This window comes from Toxotes jaculatrix, chromosome 3, assembly GCF_017976425.1.
Source record: "Toxotes jaculatrix isolate fToxJac2 chromosome 3, fToxJac2.pri, whole genome shotgun sequence".
In the NCBI taxonomy this organism is placed as follows: Eukaryota; Metazoa; Chordata; class Actinopteri; family Toxotidae; genus Toxotes; species Toxotes jaculatrix.
This window is the reverse complement of record NC_054396.1, coordinates 30,606,403-30,622,496: the sequence shown is the minus strand read 5'-3', so window position 1 is coordinate 30,622,496 and position 16,094 is coordinate 30,606,403. Positions and strand designations below refer to the sequence as shown.

General features: G+C 51.1%; 1 protein-coding gene across 3 annotated transcripts in view; it reads left to right on the top strand.

Annotated features, from left to right (window-relative positions):
• Nucleotides 1-16,094, top strand: part of LOC121179174 (E3 ubiquitin-protein ligase RNF123) — a 53,634-nt gene that overhangs the window by 12,638 nt on the left and 24,902 nt on the right. For all 3 annotated transcript variants that reach the window (XM_041033847.1, XM_041033849.1, XM_041033846.1), the window contains 15 exons: nt 207-307; nt 663-855; nt 1,169-1,314; nt 2,872-2,955; nt 3,340-3,447; nt 3,530-3,707; nt 4,183-4,257; nt 4,410-4,497; nt 5,098-5,185; nt 5,515-5,599; nt 7,299-7,438; nt 7,777-7,833; nt 8,175-8,306; nt 8,409-8,484; nt 9,057-9,141. In XM_041033847.1, coding sequence (XP_040889781.1) covers nt 207-307; nt 663-855; nt 1,169-1,314; nt 2,872-2,955; nt 3,340-3,447; nt 3,530-3,707; nt 4,183-4,257; nt 4,410-4,497; nt 5,098-5,185; nt 5,515-5,599; nt 7,299-7,438; nt 7,777-7,833; nt 8,175-8,306; nt 8,409-8,484; nt 9,057-9,141 — 1,636 coding nt within the window. The remainder of the gene's footprint in view (nt 1-206; nt 308-662; nt 856-1,168; nt 1,315-2,871; nt 2,956-3,339; nt 3,448-3,529; nt 3,708-4,182; nt 4,258-4,409; nt 4,498-5,097; nt 5,186-5,514; nt 5,600-7,298; nt 7,439-7,776; nt 7,834-8,174; nt 8,307-8,408; nt 8,485-9,056; nt 9,142-16,094) is intronic.

The following is a 16,094-nucleotide window of genomic DNA, read 5'->3' as shown; positions in this document are numbered from 1 at the left end:
AAAACCTGAGAAATGTCAGTGAACCTGCTGAGCAGCAGAAACACAATGATTAACATCAGCTGGCTGCACAGGTGTGTGTGTGTGTGTGTGTGTGTGTGTGTGTGTGTGTGTGTTAGAGTCCAGCAGCTTACTGTTCAGGGTGAATCTGTTTTTTGATGCTTTGCTGTTTGTTCAGTGAAATAAAAACTTTTTTTTTAATCTTGCAGATGACTTGGCCAGTAAAGCCAACATTATCATCGACCCAGCAGAGATCCAGGCCACGTCCATGGATGACCTGGACGAGGACGAGGAGAGCGGAGCAGCACAGGTGTGTGTCCATACAGTATATACAGTATATACAGTATACAGTATATATATATATATATATATATATATATATATATATATATATATATAGATAGATAGATAGATAGATAGATAGATAGATAGATAGATAGATAGATAGATAGATAGATAGATAGATAGATAGATAGATATAGATGCATACAATCAAGATCATCGATCATTCAGGCACAGAAAAGCCAGTGAACATCTGTCAACAAACGAGGTCCATTAGATAAGAAAGAAATAAAATGGCAGAAAAATATGGACCTCGCGTGGAAGTAGGTGTCTGATACGTCTCAGAGCCTCCTGACAGTTTATGTCTCTGGTTTTGACATCAGAGGCCGTTTGGTGCAGCGGCGATGGGGGGCGCTCTGGCGAGGCCCAGCTGGCTGAGTTCTCCCACTTTGGGTCGGGCCAATCGGTTCCTGAGCACGGCCGCCGTCAGTCTGATGACGCCCAGACGACCCCTCACTCAGCCTGAGAAGGTGAAGGTTCGCACGCTCACCGTGGAGCAGAGGACAGAGGAGGACAGTGAGTAACCCACCATGAGTCCTGGACGAAAAGTGATTCATTCTGAGGGCTAACATTAAGAGCTGTGTCTTGCTGTGGGTACACATGATGTTTCTTAATATGTCAGAAATTGTCTGTTTCAACCTGGTGAGTATCACCTGTTAATGAGGACACGCCCCCAGCAGGTGGGGGTAGAAATAGACTCTGCTGGATGAAACCCTCCCCCTGGTGTAGAACGACAGATACAGTCTAGAGGACGCCACCACACCTGTGGTCTCTTATTTTTTTGTTAACGGTTTCTTTCCTGTTTGCCTCCTTTCTGTTCAACGTGAAGTCGAGGGGAGCCATGGTAACGACGGACTGTTGCTGGGGCGACCGCTGGAGGAGCCCGATCAGCCAATCGCAGATAAGTCCCTGCTGGAGATAGTTGATGGGATCGTGATGATGTACAACCTGAGTGTTCATCAGCAGCTGGGGAAGGTGAGTCTGTGTTCTGCTGAGCAGCAGGTTCAGTGGGTCTGCAGCTGGATTTAGGTTTGACAGGTACACAGCCGTCAGTATCAGAATTCAGTCAGTGAGTGGGTTTAGATTTCGTGAGGAACTGTTGCATCATGGTCTTTATGCCAGATTCAGAGTTTGTTCTCAGTCTGAATTTGGAGCTGAAGCCGTTTGTATCGTCCGTGCTCTCGTCTCGTCTTGAGTGGAACCTCACACAGGACCTGGGACTGCTCCACCAGCCCCGATCACAGAGCTGCTCCACAGCTGACGCAGCCTTCAGCACCACTGACCATCAGACTGACAGGCCTGAAGCTGGAGCTCCGCCTGCCCAGGCTGCTCCGCAGGAAGGGCCTGAGCTCAGAGAGACGATCACAGGAGACGTCCTGAGAACAGGTCTGAGCTGAATCTGTTGGACGACTGGTCCTGAATCCTCCTCCACAGAGACTGAAGACCTGGTCTGAGGTTCCGCCGGTTATTAAATCCAAGGCTTCACTTTCTGGTTCCATCAGCACGGTGAACGTTAAATGGGTGTGTTCATTTTCTGACCAGTGAAAACAGAACCTGCTGTGACTGTGTGAGACTGAGGGGCCGCGGCACCAGGTGAAGCTCAGGTGTGTTGTTCAGCCTGAGCACCAGGTGAAGCTCAGGTGTGTGAGTCCAGCCTGAGCAGGTGTAATGCAGGTGTGAGGCCTGTGTTGTGACTGTGTTCTGTGGGTTTTGTATTTAAACAGATTGGAGGAGCACATTATGTGAAGGGAGCATCTGTCAGGTTATAAACACCAAAGGTTAATGTTGCATATTTTATTCATATGGAAGAACCTGACCTTCACACTGAGGCTGGATAAACTCTGGAGTCACTGCATCTTCTGCTGCGCTGACTGATCTGAATACATTAATCATGAAGAGGCCTTCCCAACGTGCTGCCGCTGCTCGATACACGCCACGGAGCACACGGAAAACATCTGCATGTACCGAGTATTAACACGAAGGAAGCACATGGATGAAGAGTCCGGACAGATCTGAACATACTATGTGTAATGTCATGGTGACAGGAGACAGCAGGGACGATGGAGACGGGAGGGACAAAAAGTTGCCCCTGTTTGAACACATCTGAAAAACCTTTATTCGTTCACATTAAATGCAGCTGACACAGCCTGAGACTACATGTTTGTCCAGTGTGAATGGAGTCTATGAGTTTACTGACAGGTGAGTTTACTGTCAGGTGAGTTTACTGACAGGTGAGTTTACTGTCAGGTGAGTTTACCGACAGGTGAGTTTACCGTCAGGTCAGTTTACCGACAGGTCAGTTTACATCCACAGGTCAGGCCGCTGGCGAGCCTCAGGAGCGCCCTCTGCTGGAGCATCAGGTGAACTGAACACCTGAGGTCACACAGTAAATACTGAACTGAATCGATGTTTCCTGGTAAAACAGACAGACATGTTTGGTCACATGGTCACAGGTTAGCATCACAGAGCTAAATGACAAACGCTGATGAAACACCCAGACTGTGCTCTCTCAGAGTGTGTGTCTCCCTCCAGATGGTGGTGGTTTCAGACGACGTCCATGAATACTCCGTGGCTCTGAAGGACACCGACGAGAAGATCGCTCGATGCCCCGCACGAGTAAGCTCCCTCATGTTTTCCACGCTGATGTGAGGATGTTGTGTCTCTGGCTTGTTGTTGTTGATGGTTGTGTGTTGTGAAGTCAAAGATTGTGTGTTTTGGTTTGTTGGAGCTCGGTGGAAGATAATTGGCCGCGCTCCAGACGACACACCTGTCAGCCTGTTACAGGAGCTGGTCTCATTAGCATCATGCAGGACACAGTGTCACCAGCAGACTCCACGGTCACATGGTTGGAGGAGTTGGTGCTGTGGAGCTGAACAAAGCGTGTTTGTCATTATTTACTGAAAAAGCTCACAGAGGTTTGAGTGAGTGCAGCATGGCTGAGAGTCACAGCTGATGTAACATCACACTCTGAACACAGCAGCTGCCTGTTGTCTCCTCCAGAGACCCGACATCCTGGAGGAGCTCCAGAAGAGCCAGAAGGTTTTTGCAGAGAAGCTGAACCACCTGAGCAGGAGACTGGCCTGGATCAACGCCACCATCTACTCCAAGGTGATCCAGCTCCTCAGAGGCTGAGCTCGCTGTGTGGCTCTTTGGTTCGAATCCTTTCTAATCTGTGTGTGTGTGTGTGCAGGAGAAGATGCTGGATGTGTACTGGCTGCTGTGCGTTTGTATTCGCACCATTGAACACGCCGACAACACCGGCTCCCTGTTCGCCTTTGCTCCAGAGTTCTACCTCAACGTAGCCATGAACGCGTACAGCGCCCTGAAGAACTACTTCAGCCCCGCCAACAGCATGGAGGAGCTGCCAGGTGAGACCTACCTGTCCTTCATGTCTGTGCAGAGAGCAGGTAGTCAGGTCAGAGGCAGCGTTTGGCATCTTGACTCTGTTCCGTCGTTTATGTGCAGGATTCCAGGTGAAAACGTCAGAAACCAAAAAATCAGCAGTGGTTTGATTGGCAGGCTTCACTGCAGACACACCTGTCTGTATCAGACGCACCTGTCGGTATCAGACGCAGCTGTCTGTATCAGCACCTGTGAAACAGCTTGGTGACAGACTTGATGGAGGAAGATTTATTTCAGGACTGTGGGTCAGACGGACTCTGTCTGAGCTGCTGAGACCTGAGTGTGTGTGTTAGAGTCCAGCAGGATCCCCCGTCTGTCTCATGACTGATGTCGATCACGCGTCGTGTCAGGGCTCCTCGTGTGAGCGGGGGGCGGAGTCCAGACTGATGTTAACCTTTGCTGTCAGTGATCAAACTGTTCTCTCCTCGTTTAACCCTTCAGGCTACGAAGAAACACTGACTCAGCTCGCTGCTATCCTGGCTAAGCACTTTGCAGATCCACGCATAGTTGGAACAGGTAACACACACGCACACACACGCATGCGCGCACACACACACACACACACACACACACACACAGTGCAGAGCGTCTGAGCTTCGTCCTCCTCCTCCCGTCGTAATAAGTGTTAAGAGGGTCAAAGTTCATCGAACATTTCTCTGCTTCCTCAGATATCAAAGACTCTCTGATGCAGGCCCTGGCCAGCTACGTCTGCTACCCACAATCCCTCAGGGCCGTGGAGAGGATCCCGGAGGAGCAGTGAGTCTTTCTTCTTCTTTCTTCGTGGTTTCATGTCGGTCTCTAAGCTCCTGTTTGTGGTGGAGCTGGAGCGCAGGTGGAGCGCAGGTGGTGCTGCTCTGACTCCACCTCTGTCAGGTCCAGCTGGGACACACCTGGACCATTAGACATCTGGTCTAATTCTGGCTCCTGGTCGTTTCACACTCACATCAGTTCCCTTCAGTTCACCTCATTTACCTTCTGCAGTTACTGTTATTAGACTGTGTGTTGACATGTGGAGCCAGGTGAACCACCAGGTGTGTCAGAAGTGAACAGGTGTTGTGTTTCGAGCAACTTTATCCACATGAACATGAAAAATCTGTGAGAAAATAAGAAAATTATTCAGCAGGTGAACCACCCGGTGAACCACCAGGTGAACCACCAGGTGAACCACCCGGTGAACCACCCGGTGAACCACCCGGTGAACCACCCGGTGAACCACCAGGTGAACCACCCGGTGAACCACCCGGTGAACCACCCGGTGAACCACCCGGTGAACCACCCGGTGAACCACCCGGTGAACCACCCGGTGAACCACCTGCAGGTGTAAAGTCCCAGCTCTGATCTGTGCTGTGGTTTCAGACGTGTTGCCATGATGAGGAATCTGCTGGCTCCGTATGAGCAGAGACCCTGGGCCCAGACCAACTGGATACTGGTCCGACTGTGGAGGGTGAGCACACACGCGCACGCATGCACACATGCACACACACAATAAACTTTATTAGTAAAGCACCTTTCATACAGTTAGTTATCAGTAGTTAGGGTTTCACATGCAAACAGAAGTTGCAGAATTAAAGCCACAGAATAATAATAATAATAATAATAATAATAATAATAATAATAATAATAATAATAATAATAAGTGACATCACGAAGCAGAAGCTTTTTAAAAGACAAGCATCAGGACCTGGTCAGACCTGGACCTGGTCTGAGTGTCAGGATCAGCCCGTGTGTCTGTGATGAGCCTGACAGCTCGGCCTGTTTCTGTGTCTGTTTCAGGGCTGTGGGTTTGGCTACAGATACACTCGCCTGCCTCACCTCCTGAAAACCAAACCCGAGGACGCCAACCTGCCCAGCCTGCAGAGTAGGTGGACTCTGTCTGACTGTGTGTGATCAGTGATCTGTGGTGCCTGTCTCTGTGTCTGTCTCTGTGTGCCTGTCTCTGTGTGTCTGTCTCTGTGTGTCTGTCTCTGTGTGTCTGTCTCTGTGTGCCTGTCTCTGTGTGCCTGTCTCTGTGTCTGTCTCTGTGTGTCTGTCTCTGTGTGTCTGTCTCTGTGTGCCTGTCTCTGTGTGCCTGTCTCTGTGTCTGTCTCTGTGTGTCTGTCTCTGTGTGTCTGTCTCTGTGTGCCTGTCTCTGTGTGTCGTCTCATGTCTTTTTCTTTCCGTCCGTCTCCTCCTGTCCTTTCGTTCTGTCTGTTGATGTGAGTGTTCCTGGCTCAGCTCAGAGTCCTCGCTTTTCTTTCATGAATTTCCATAAATAAATCGAGGCCTGGTTTATTTTTACTACATCCCTGTTTGATTTGTGGCTTTAATCATCTGTGTGCGTGTGTGTTGGTGTGTGTGTGCGTGTGTGTGTGTGTGTGCGTGTGTGTTGGTGTGTGTGTGTGTTGGTGTGTGTGTGCGTGTGTGTGTGTGTGTGTGTTGGTGTGTGTGTGCGCGTGTGTGTTGGTGTGTGTGTGCGTGTGTTGGTGTGTGTGTGTGTGTGTGTTGGTGTGTGTGTGTGTGTGTGTGTGTGTGTGTGTGTGTGCGCGTGTGTGTTGGTGTGTGTGTGCGTGTGTGTTGGTGTGTGTGTGCGTGTGTGTTGGTGTGTGTGTGTGTTGGTGTGTGTGTGTGTGTGTTGGTGTGTGTGTGTGTGTGTGTGTGTGTGTGTGTGTGTGTGTGTGTGTTGGTGTGTGTGTGTGTGTGTGTGTGTGTGTTGGTGTGTGTGTGTTGGTTGAGTCAGAACCTGCAGAAGCAGCTGCATCAGTCAGTCTCCTGTCAGTCACTCATTAAACATGAGTTCTGTTCTGATGACCTCTGACCCCTGCTGTGTGACCTCTGACCTGAACTCGTAGTGTATTGTAATGATTGAAGCTGAGCTGAACCAGGATCCGGTGCCGTGTCCCGTCTCTGACCCACAGTGTCTGTGCTGTCGGCTCCTTCCTTTCACGGTTCCATGGGTTCGTCCGTCTCGTCGTCCTCTTCGGTTCTGTGTCTCTGTCCTCTGAGTTGTGATTTTCTGCTCTGTCCTCTCTCCTGCATGATAATTGACTTTCGTGTGTGTGCCTTCTCATTTGCATGCCTTTCAGGAGATCTGTCCGTTGCTAGTTTCCAAAGTAAGTTGTTTGGTTGTTGCCCGGCCGTCCTCTGTGCTCTCGTCCCTGGCTCCTGTACTGTAGTTCAGTAGTGACAGCTGTTGCTCAGGTCACAGGCTGGTGAAGTGGTGAACAGGAAGTTCACCACAGTGGATGTAATGAAACATCTGTCAGCTGGTCGCTCATTAACCCTCAGGACCATTACTGCGCTGCTGTGTTGGTACTTCCACGTCCAGCAGGTGGCGTCTGTGGCGTCTGTGTGGTGGTGACGAACCTGCAGCTTCACAGAGCTTTAGTGTGAGAAACACCTGTGGAACAGGTGGAACACTGACGGCTGAGGCCGAGCTCGTCCTTCTTAATGATCACTGACACAAATTTAACGTGTTCAGAAAAGACGGACGTGTCCTCTGCCTCTGCTGTCTGTTTACCTGTTTACCTGTTTGTTTACTTGTTTGTTTACCTGTCTTCTGTCTCGTGTGATTGGTTTAGAGCCGTGTCCGTCGCTGCTGCTGCAGAGACACATGGCGGAGCTGCTGAGTATGGACAAAGACATGGCCGCCTCGTTCCTCAACAGCGTCCTGAACCAGCTGAACTGGGCCTTCTCCGAGTTCATCGGCATGATCCAGGAGGTGAGACGCCGCTGCTGCTCAGAGCCTGTCCCTGCACAGACACCTGACGCTCAGCCAGGTGTAGGCAGGTGCAGTATCTCAGGTTGTGTGATTTCTGTCTGTGTCCACTGCTGCTGATCTACAGCAGAGAAATGTATTCCTCCTCTGTGGGGAGACGGTCCTCAGTGAGACCAGTGGGACCAGTGTGACCACCACTAACACGGACTGGGCTGGATCCACTTTCTCTGTCGTCGTCAGTTCAATAAAGATTTGTCTGAATTTGAACTGTAACCCTGGTAATTCTTCGAATCCTTCTGATGTCGTAACCTCTGATGTGTTGACGTCCGTCTCCGTCTCAGATCCAGCAGGCCGCAGAGCGTCCGGAGAGAAACTTCGTGGACACTCGTCAGCTGAAGGTAAAGTCACGCTCTGGTGTCAGGTCCTGTGAAGTCCAGGTGAAGTCCAGGTCTGGAACGTGTCTCTGTGAGACGTGTTTGGGTTCCAGTTCTACAGAACTGAGTGATGAACGGTTCAGATCATGTGTCAGAGTGATGTCCTGACAGAACACGTCTCTGTGTCTGTCTGGGGGACACACACTATAAAACCTTTCATGTACTGAAGATGAAGCTTTAGCCTGCTGATAAATCTGCTGCTCTCAGATCAGCTCAGTGTGTCGTTGTCTGAGGTGTGTGTTCAGGTTTACCTGCTTCATGCAGAGTCACCTGGTGCTGATTCAGGATGTGACACCTCGTTGCAGGTGTGTGCGACCTGCTTCGACCTGTCCGTCAGCCTGCTGCGTGTGCTGGAGATGACCGTCACTCTGGTGCCTGAGATCTTCCTGGACTGGTCCCGACCGTCCGCAGAGCTGCTGCTCAGGCGCCTGGCTCAGGTCAGGTGATCCACTTCCTGCTGTGACCGTCCCACTTCCTGTTGTGTGTTTGTTGTTGTTCAGTTTCTTCTTCGTGTGACGCTGATGTCTCTTCTTCTGCAGCTGTTGAACCAGGTGTTGAACAGAGTCACAGCAGAGAAGAACCTGTTTGATCGTGTTGTGAACCTAAGACTGCCAGGTACACACACACACTCACACACACACTCACACACACACACACACACACTCTCACACACACTCTCACACACGGACACACTCACACACACACTCACACACACACACACACACACACACACACACACGGACGCACACACACACGGACGCACACACACTCACACACACACACACGCACTCACACACACACTCACACACACACTCACACACACACACACACACACTCTCACACACACTCTCACACACGGACACACTCACACACACACTCACTCACACACACACACACACACACACACACACGGACGCACACACACACGGACGCACACACACACACACACACACACACTCACACACACACGGACGCACACACACACACACTCACACACACACTCACACACACACGGACGCACACACACACACACACACACACACTCACACACACACGGACGCACACACACACACACTCACACACACACACACACACACACGGACGCACACGGACACACACACACTCACACTCACACACACACTTTGTGTGTCAGTAAACCTGTTTGTGTGTGTGTGTGTGTGTGTCAGGCCTGGAAAGTGTGGACCACTACCCCATCCTGGTTGCAGTGACGGGGATTCTGGTTCGAATCCTGGTGGACGGAGACCGACAGGGGTGAGTGCGAGCCGGCTTTTTACCCATAATGCAGCTGAGGCGTGTTGTTTGCGTCGGCGCGATGATTGTGCAGGAGCAGTTCTGTTAACACACCTGGTGTCGAGGTCGCCGTGCCACCGACAGGAAACTCCAGCTGCTCTGTTTGGGGAAGTGGGCGGGACCCAGTGACACCTGAGAGGCAGGTGTTAGTGAGTGACAGGAGGTGTGACAGGAAGCTCGTGGTGTGTCCACACTCTGTGGATCAGCCCTGGTACTAACCCTGTATTCACAGCAGGGTTGTGTGCTGTGTGTAGTTGCTCGTTGTGTGGACACACACACTGTGTAGCTGTGTGGATGTGGTTCTGCCTTCAGTCTGATGGGAAGCTGTTCTGTGAACGGACGAGTTTCCAGAGTCTGACGTGAACTGAGGGTAGAACATGTCAGAACATCAGAACATGAAGGAACACGGTGTTTCTCGGTGCTGCCTTTTTCTTTCAGCTGGATTGTGTCTCATAGTTTTGTGTAACGATGAGACGTAACTTCATTAAAGTCGTACAGAATTAGTTTGTGGAATCACAGAAGATAAGAACCGTGAATGTGAATCGGTTTTTCCCTGAGAAAACATCGACATGTTCCTGAAACCAGGAGAGATGAAGCGCCGCTCTCCGGTTCCTCCGATGGGAAACTTTACCTGACCTCAGATCAGTAACCGAAGCTGATGCACACGTTGCTCCGGTTCCTGGTTCACGGTGAAAACACATGAATGAGTGAAGCAGATTTCCAGCCCCGTGTCCTCTGTGACTGTCACACGCTCCGGGCGTCTCATCAGCATCTGACTGAGCTTTAATTAACACGGCGGCTGAGACGAATCAAACTCATTACCTCTCAATAACTGTCAGAGCCGCTGACACGCCGAGGGTCTGCTGAGGGTCTGAGGATCAGAGACGCTGGAGAGCACAGATCAGCGTCCCTCCAGGCCACCGTACCGTACCGTGTGTGTGTGTGTGTGTGTGTGTGGTCAGCTGGATAATTGGTTTTCACACAGAGAAGTTTAATCTCTGCAGAGTAACAGTTCAGCCGAGTTTCACTGCTTCATCACAGACGTCTTGCTTCCCCTGCGGTTCCTGCGGGCGGCGTCACGCTCACAGTAACTTCTCACAGAACGGCTGCAGCCTTCATTCACCTCGGGAACCAGGACCTGTGAGACGCAGGCCTTTGTCTCTAATGTCCCCTGTTAGACAGAGCTCAGTGTCCACAGCACTCATCAGAGCAGCAGACGTCTCTTCTCCATCGTAACTCTGATCGACGTGACGCCAAACTCAACACTTCCTCGTGTTTTTTCACAATAAAGGCCTGTCTATATCCGTGAATCTTTTAATGTGAAAACTGTGGATGAAGTGTTGGCTGTGGTTCTGATGATGATCAGGAGCAAGGACCAGGTCTGGTTCTGTCTCAGAGTCCAGACTGTACTGAACCCAGACCTGCACGTCTCAGGGTGCTGGCAGGAAACGCTGGCCGAGACTGGTCTCAGACTCAGAATCACTGTCCACTGTGACCCACTGTGTCTCACTGTGTCCAGAGCGTCCTCGCACACTGACGGACTGTGTATGTGAGGACGTGTTGAGGTTGTTACTGAGCTGGACTGGACTCACACTCAGAGGGAGACAGATGGACGTGTGACTTCCTATCACGTCCATCTGTCTTTTAACCCCACAGAGTATTTGGAGGATCCTGAACTGTCCTCACATGAGCCGCATTAGTTTGACGCTCTCACAGATTTAGATGAACGTGTTTCTGAAGACACAGAGACTGAGTGACAGCAGGCGGACACTGGGCTCTGACCAGTGTCCGTCCATTGTCCGTAGTTTGTCTTTTAAAGTGCTTGAGGTCAGAGTGGAGCGTCCGTGTGTCTGTGACCGACCTCAGACTCTCTGTCCTCAGAGAACATGGGGACCATCGGTGCAGGGGTCGAATCTCTGCGGCCTGTCCACCCACGATCGAATTCCATCAAGGACTCTTCCGTCTCTCCCGCACCTTATTGGTCCCATTAGTGTCCACACATAATGGTGTTTATTGACCAGTGAGTGTAGAGTCCATCAGCATTGTGTTGATGCTTTTATTTTATCCTGCTGACTCCACAAGGAGCAAAGACGCGAGGACAGAGCGGAGACGCTGTGTCTTCAGAGAGGAACAGCAGCAGGGGTCCTGTGCTGTGTGTGTGTAGCTTCAGTTGTGCGTTGCCTGCTTTGTGTGTCTGTGTGTTCCTGTTTGATGCTGGATTCAGTCAGTTGTTGTTTCTTCAGAGGAAAACCAAACTGCTGGGCTGCAGTGTTTTTACACCCCGACGTCCCTGCTGGGCGGAGCTAACTGTCGGTTCGTCTGTGTCACTAACATTTACAATCAGAGGGCTCACCGTCACGTGACCGTCGCCCCCTGCAGGCAGAATGAAAACATGAGAATTTAATGGAGATTTATTAAAGGAACATTTGACTGATGAAGCTGATAAATGCATCTTAAACCTGGAACGGTCTCCAGCTCGTCCTGTCCTCTGAGCCTCGTCCCCCTCTCCCCCCTCTCCCCCCTCACTGACGTCCTCGTCTGACTTTACAGAAAAACAGTCAATCTTCTTCTTTCTTTTAGAAAGATTTTCCCTCCATCTTCCCTCCCTCTTCCCCCCCTCTTCCCTCCATCTTCCCTCCCTCTTCTCTCCATCTTCCCTCCATCTTCTCTCCATCTTCCCTCCATCTTCCCTCCATCTTCCCTCCATCTCCCCTCCCTCTTCTCTCCATCTTCCCTCCCTCCTCCCTCCCTCTTCCCTCCATCTTCCCTCCATCTCCCCTCCATCTTCTCTCCATCTTCCCTCCATCTTCCCTCCCTCTTCCCTCCATCTTCCCTCCATCTCCCCTCCCTCTTCTCTCCATCTTCCCTCCATCTTCCCTCCCTCTTCCCTCCATCTTCCCTCCATCTCCCCTCCCTCTTCCCTCCATCTTCCCTCCCTCTTCTCTCCATCTTCCCTCCATCTCCCCTCCCTCTTCCCTCCATCTTCCCTCCCTCTTCTCTCCATCTTCCCTCCATCTTCCCTCCATCTTAATGTTTATTTTAATTTCTCTAATGTTATATTTATTTTTCTACTCTAATGTTTATACTACTGCCCTTATGTTTATACTTCATTTTGTTCACGGCTCTGAATGGCTTAAACTGGGACCTGAGTACTAATTTCGTACCATAACATGTAAATGTCCTGGTATGACAATAAAGTCCTTGATCTTGATCTTCCCTCCATCTTCCCTCCATCTTCCCTCCCTCTTCCCTCCCTCTTCCCTCCCTCTTCTCTCCATCTCCCCTCCCTCTTCCCTCCATCTTCCCTCCATCTCCCCTCCCTCTTCTCTCCATCTTCCCTCCATCTTCCCTCCATCTTCCCTCCATCTCCCCTCCCTCTTCCCTCCATCTTCCCTCCCTCTTCTCTCCATCTTCCCTCCATCTTCCCTCCATCTTCCCTCCCTCTTCTCTCCATCTTCCCTCCCTCTTCCCTCCCTCTTCCCTCCCTCTTCCCTCCATCTTCCCTCCCTCTTCTCTCCATCTTCCCTCCCTCTTCCCTCCCTCTTCCCTCCCTCTTCCCTCCATCTTCCCTCCCTCTTCTCTCCATCTTCCCTCCCTCTTCCCTCCATCTTCCCTCCATCTCCCCTCCCTCTTCCCTCCATCTTCCCTCCCTCTTCTCTCCATCTTCCCTCCATCTTCCCTCCATCTCCCCTCCCTCTTCTCTCCCTCTTCTCTCCATCTTCCCTCCATCTCCCCTCCCTCTTCTCTCCCTCTTCTCTCCATCTTCCCTCCATCTCCTCTCCCTCTTCCCTCCATCTTCCCTCCATCTCCCCTCCATCCCCTCTCCCTCTTCCCTCCATCTTCCCTCCATCTCCCCTCCCTCTTCTCTCCCTCTTCTCTCCATCTTCCCTCCATCTCCTCTCCCTCTTCCCTCCATCTTCCCTCCATCTCCCCTCCCTCTTCTCTCCATCTTCCCTCCATCTCCTCTCCCTCTTCCCTCCATCTTCCCTCCATCTCCCCTCCCTCTTCTCTCCCTCTTCTCTCCATCTTCCCTCCATCTCCTCTCCCTCTTCCCTCCATCTTCCCTCCATCTCCCCTCCCTCTTCTCTCCCTCTTCTCTCCATCTTCCCTCCATCTCCTCTCCCTCTTCCCTCCATCTTCCCTCCATCTCCCCTCCATCCCCTCTCCCTCTTCCCTCCATCTTCCCTCCATCTCCCCTCCATCTTCTCTCCATCTTCCCTCCATCTTCCCTCCATCTCCCCTCCCTCTTCTCTCCATCTTCCCTCCATCTTCCCTCCATCTCCCCTCCCTCTTCTCTCCATCTTCCCTCCAACTCTCTGCCTCAGTGTAGTGACTCACTGATTTATTTTAATGGTGATATTTGCAGTGGATTTCATCTGTCCATCACCCTCATGTCTCTGTCTCTTCTATCTGTTCACATCAGGGCTATTACCCCCCCCCCCCCCCACACACACACACACACACACACACACACTGCAGCCCCACCCCTCCACACTGTAGAAAATCAATGGTGCTAATTATTGTCCATTACCTCAGGCTGAGAGACATGAGACGCAGCTCGCAGCCATCCACAGATTAGATTGAGACCAGGGCTAATTAGCTTAGCAGCTTTGGAGCATGAGAGGCCCAGGCTCTGGGGATGTGGTTTCTTTCCACTGTATGAGCTCGGCCTGCTTTCACTGCTGCTCTCTGTCTGTCTCTCAGCTGGGAGGATTGTTTTCCAATACATACTGGTGTCCTTCTGAGTTGGGGGGTGGTTTCAGGAAGGTTTCCCTCTGTGGTGGGGGCGGCCGGTGTCCTGCAGCGTGTTCATGGAGTATTTTTACAGCAGATTTAGACACGAGAATAACACACGGTTTTCATTCTACTGGTTTTATTTTAAAGTTCAGGGTTTATCGATCAGGGACGATGCTAACGATGCTAACGATGTGCAGGCAGAGATCAGAGTCGTGGTGAATTGTTGTTGTGTTTCACGTGGAAGGGCAGCGTGCACATCATCCAGCACATCTGTAAACATGTCAGCGCTGATCTGATGAGACGTTTCTGAGAGCAGAGCAGTGATGGTGAACATTTACAGACCGGAGACAAGAAGACGCCGTAAAGAGGAGAGCAGCATGAATGGTCCCTCTCTGAGCTCCGGCCCTGCAGACAGACAGGAAGCAGCTGTCCACTGTTCAGTGTGTGGAGCTGTGCGGCAACATGAAGCAACACAACACAGCTGATACACGGCCTCTCAGCGTGTCCTGATGCACTGAGGACACTGAGACCCAGAGACAGAGGTGGTAACACCAGTAACCTCACTAAAACACCATTCATCAGCACGACGCTGGAGTGTCAGCACTGTCCAACATCATCGGTGTGTCAGAGACGGCGGCTCTGAGGACAGTTTATCACAGTAAATGTGTTCACACGATGTCTCACCAGGGAGGATGTGTGTCCTGCGTCTTTACTCTCTGCTCTGCTGACAGAGACGGTCTCACACACCCCCCAGAGCCAGATTCATGTGGAGTCAGTGTTTCAGATCAAAAGTGTGTGAGACGTGTGTGTGTCTTATCCGTGTGGCTGTCCTCGTGGACAGTTACATTTATGTTGTGTCCCCTGAAGACAGTGGCATCCATCATGTTCTGTCTTTCTTCCTGTCACCTCTGCAGTGGACTGTATGTCCAGCAGTGACACGCTGTCACTCACCCAGTCCCCGCTCAGCGTGGATGTCTCAGGTCGAGGGGCAGATGCTTGCAGCTCCTGTGCACGGTGGTTGACATGCCTGTTGCCATAACAACCCAACCATATGAATTTGTTTTTGTGTGGCTGTGGAGGTTGTTTTGCATTGTTTATGTTCTGGATTTGATTCGCAGATAATAGAAAGGAGCCTGTTGTCTTCCTGTCACTAAAACCATAACATGCATACTTGTCTGTGTATGTTTTTTCCTTTGGGGGCGTCGGCCATGTTTGTTGGTAACCACAGTGTGGCTCAGGTCACGACTGAACCTGTGACAGTGATCAGCTGCAGCTGAAACACTCGGAGGATAACGGGCGTCTGCTCACCTGAACCTGTGGCGCTGTGACGCTGTGGCGGTCTGATCAGTCCACCTGTCCGAGCTGTGAAGAACGAGCCGTGAGACCGACAGATCTTATCAACACGTTTACTGAACATTACAGTGCAGCTACGTTTCACAGCGGTTTAAATCAGTGTCATGTGTGTGATGATGCTCCTCCCTCTCTGTGTGTGGTCGGTGCGTTTCATTTTCAGACACTGATCACTGATCTGGACTTTTGTGTCCAGTTCATCCCAGACCAGGTCCAGGAGGTCCAGGTCTGTGGTCTGTGCTGGTCTTCATCGTGTGAAGAACCCAAATATATGATCTGTGTTCTACACGTGTCTCTGCAGTGAGTCGAGCTTCAGACGTGATCAGATGTTTGTTCAGTGCACATGTGTGTGAACAGTGTGTGTGTGTGTGTGTGTTTGTGAGTGTGTGTGTCGGCTCCAGAGCACATTTCCCATCATACCGGTGGTCTTCTGTTACCATGGAAACCGTGGAGTCTGGATGGAGGGTGGGAGCCGACGAGTCTGAACACAGGAAGTTCTGAGGAAAATAAGACAGAGAAAATACAGGAGGAGGAGGAGGAGGGAGGAGGAGGAGGGAGGAGGGAGGAGGAGGAGGAAGAGGAGGAGGAGGAGGAATCAGACAGACGGGAAGGTCGGAGGGCAGAGGATAAGATGAAGGAAAAGAGGGATTTACAGAGGAATACATTAAAGATGGAGAGATGATGGAGGAGAGGTTTAAGGTGGAAAGAGAGAGTAGAGGTTAGATGGATAGATCTGAGGGAAGGAAGACGAGACACAAGGTGATGGAGGGAGAGGAAGAGGATTATCACAGATGAAGAAATGAAGCCAAATAAAGGGAAAGGGTGGA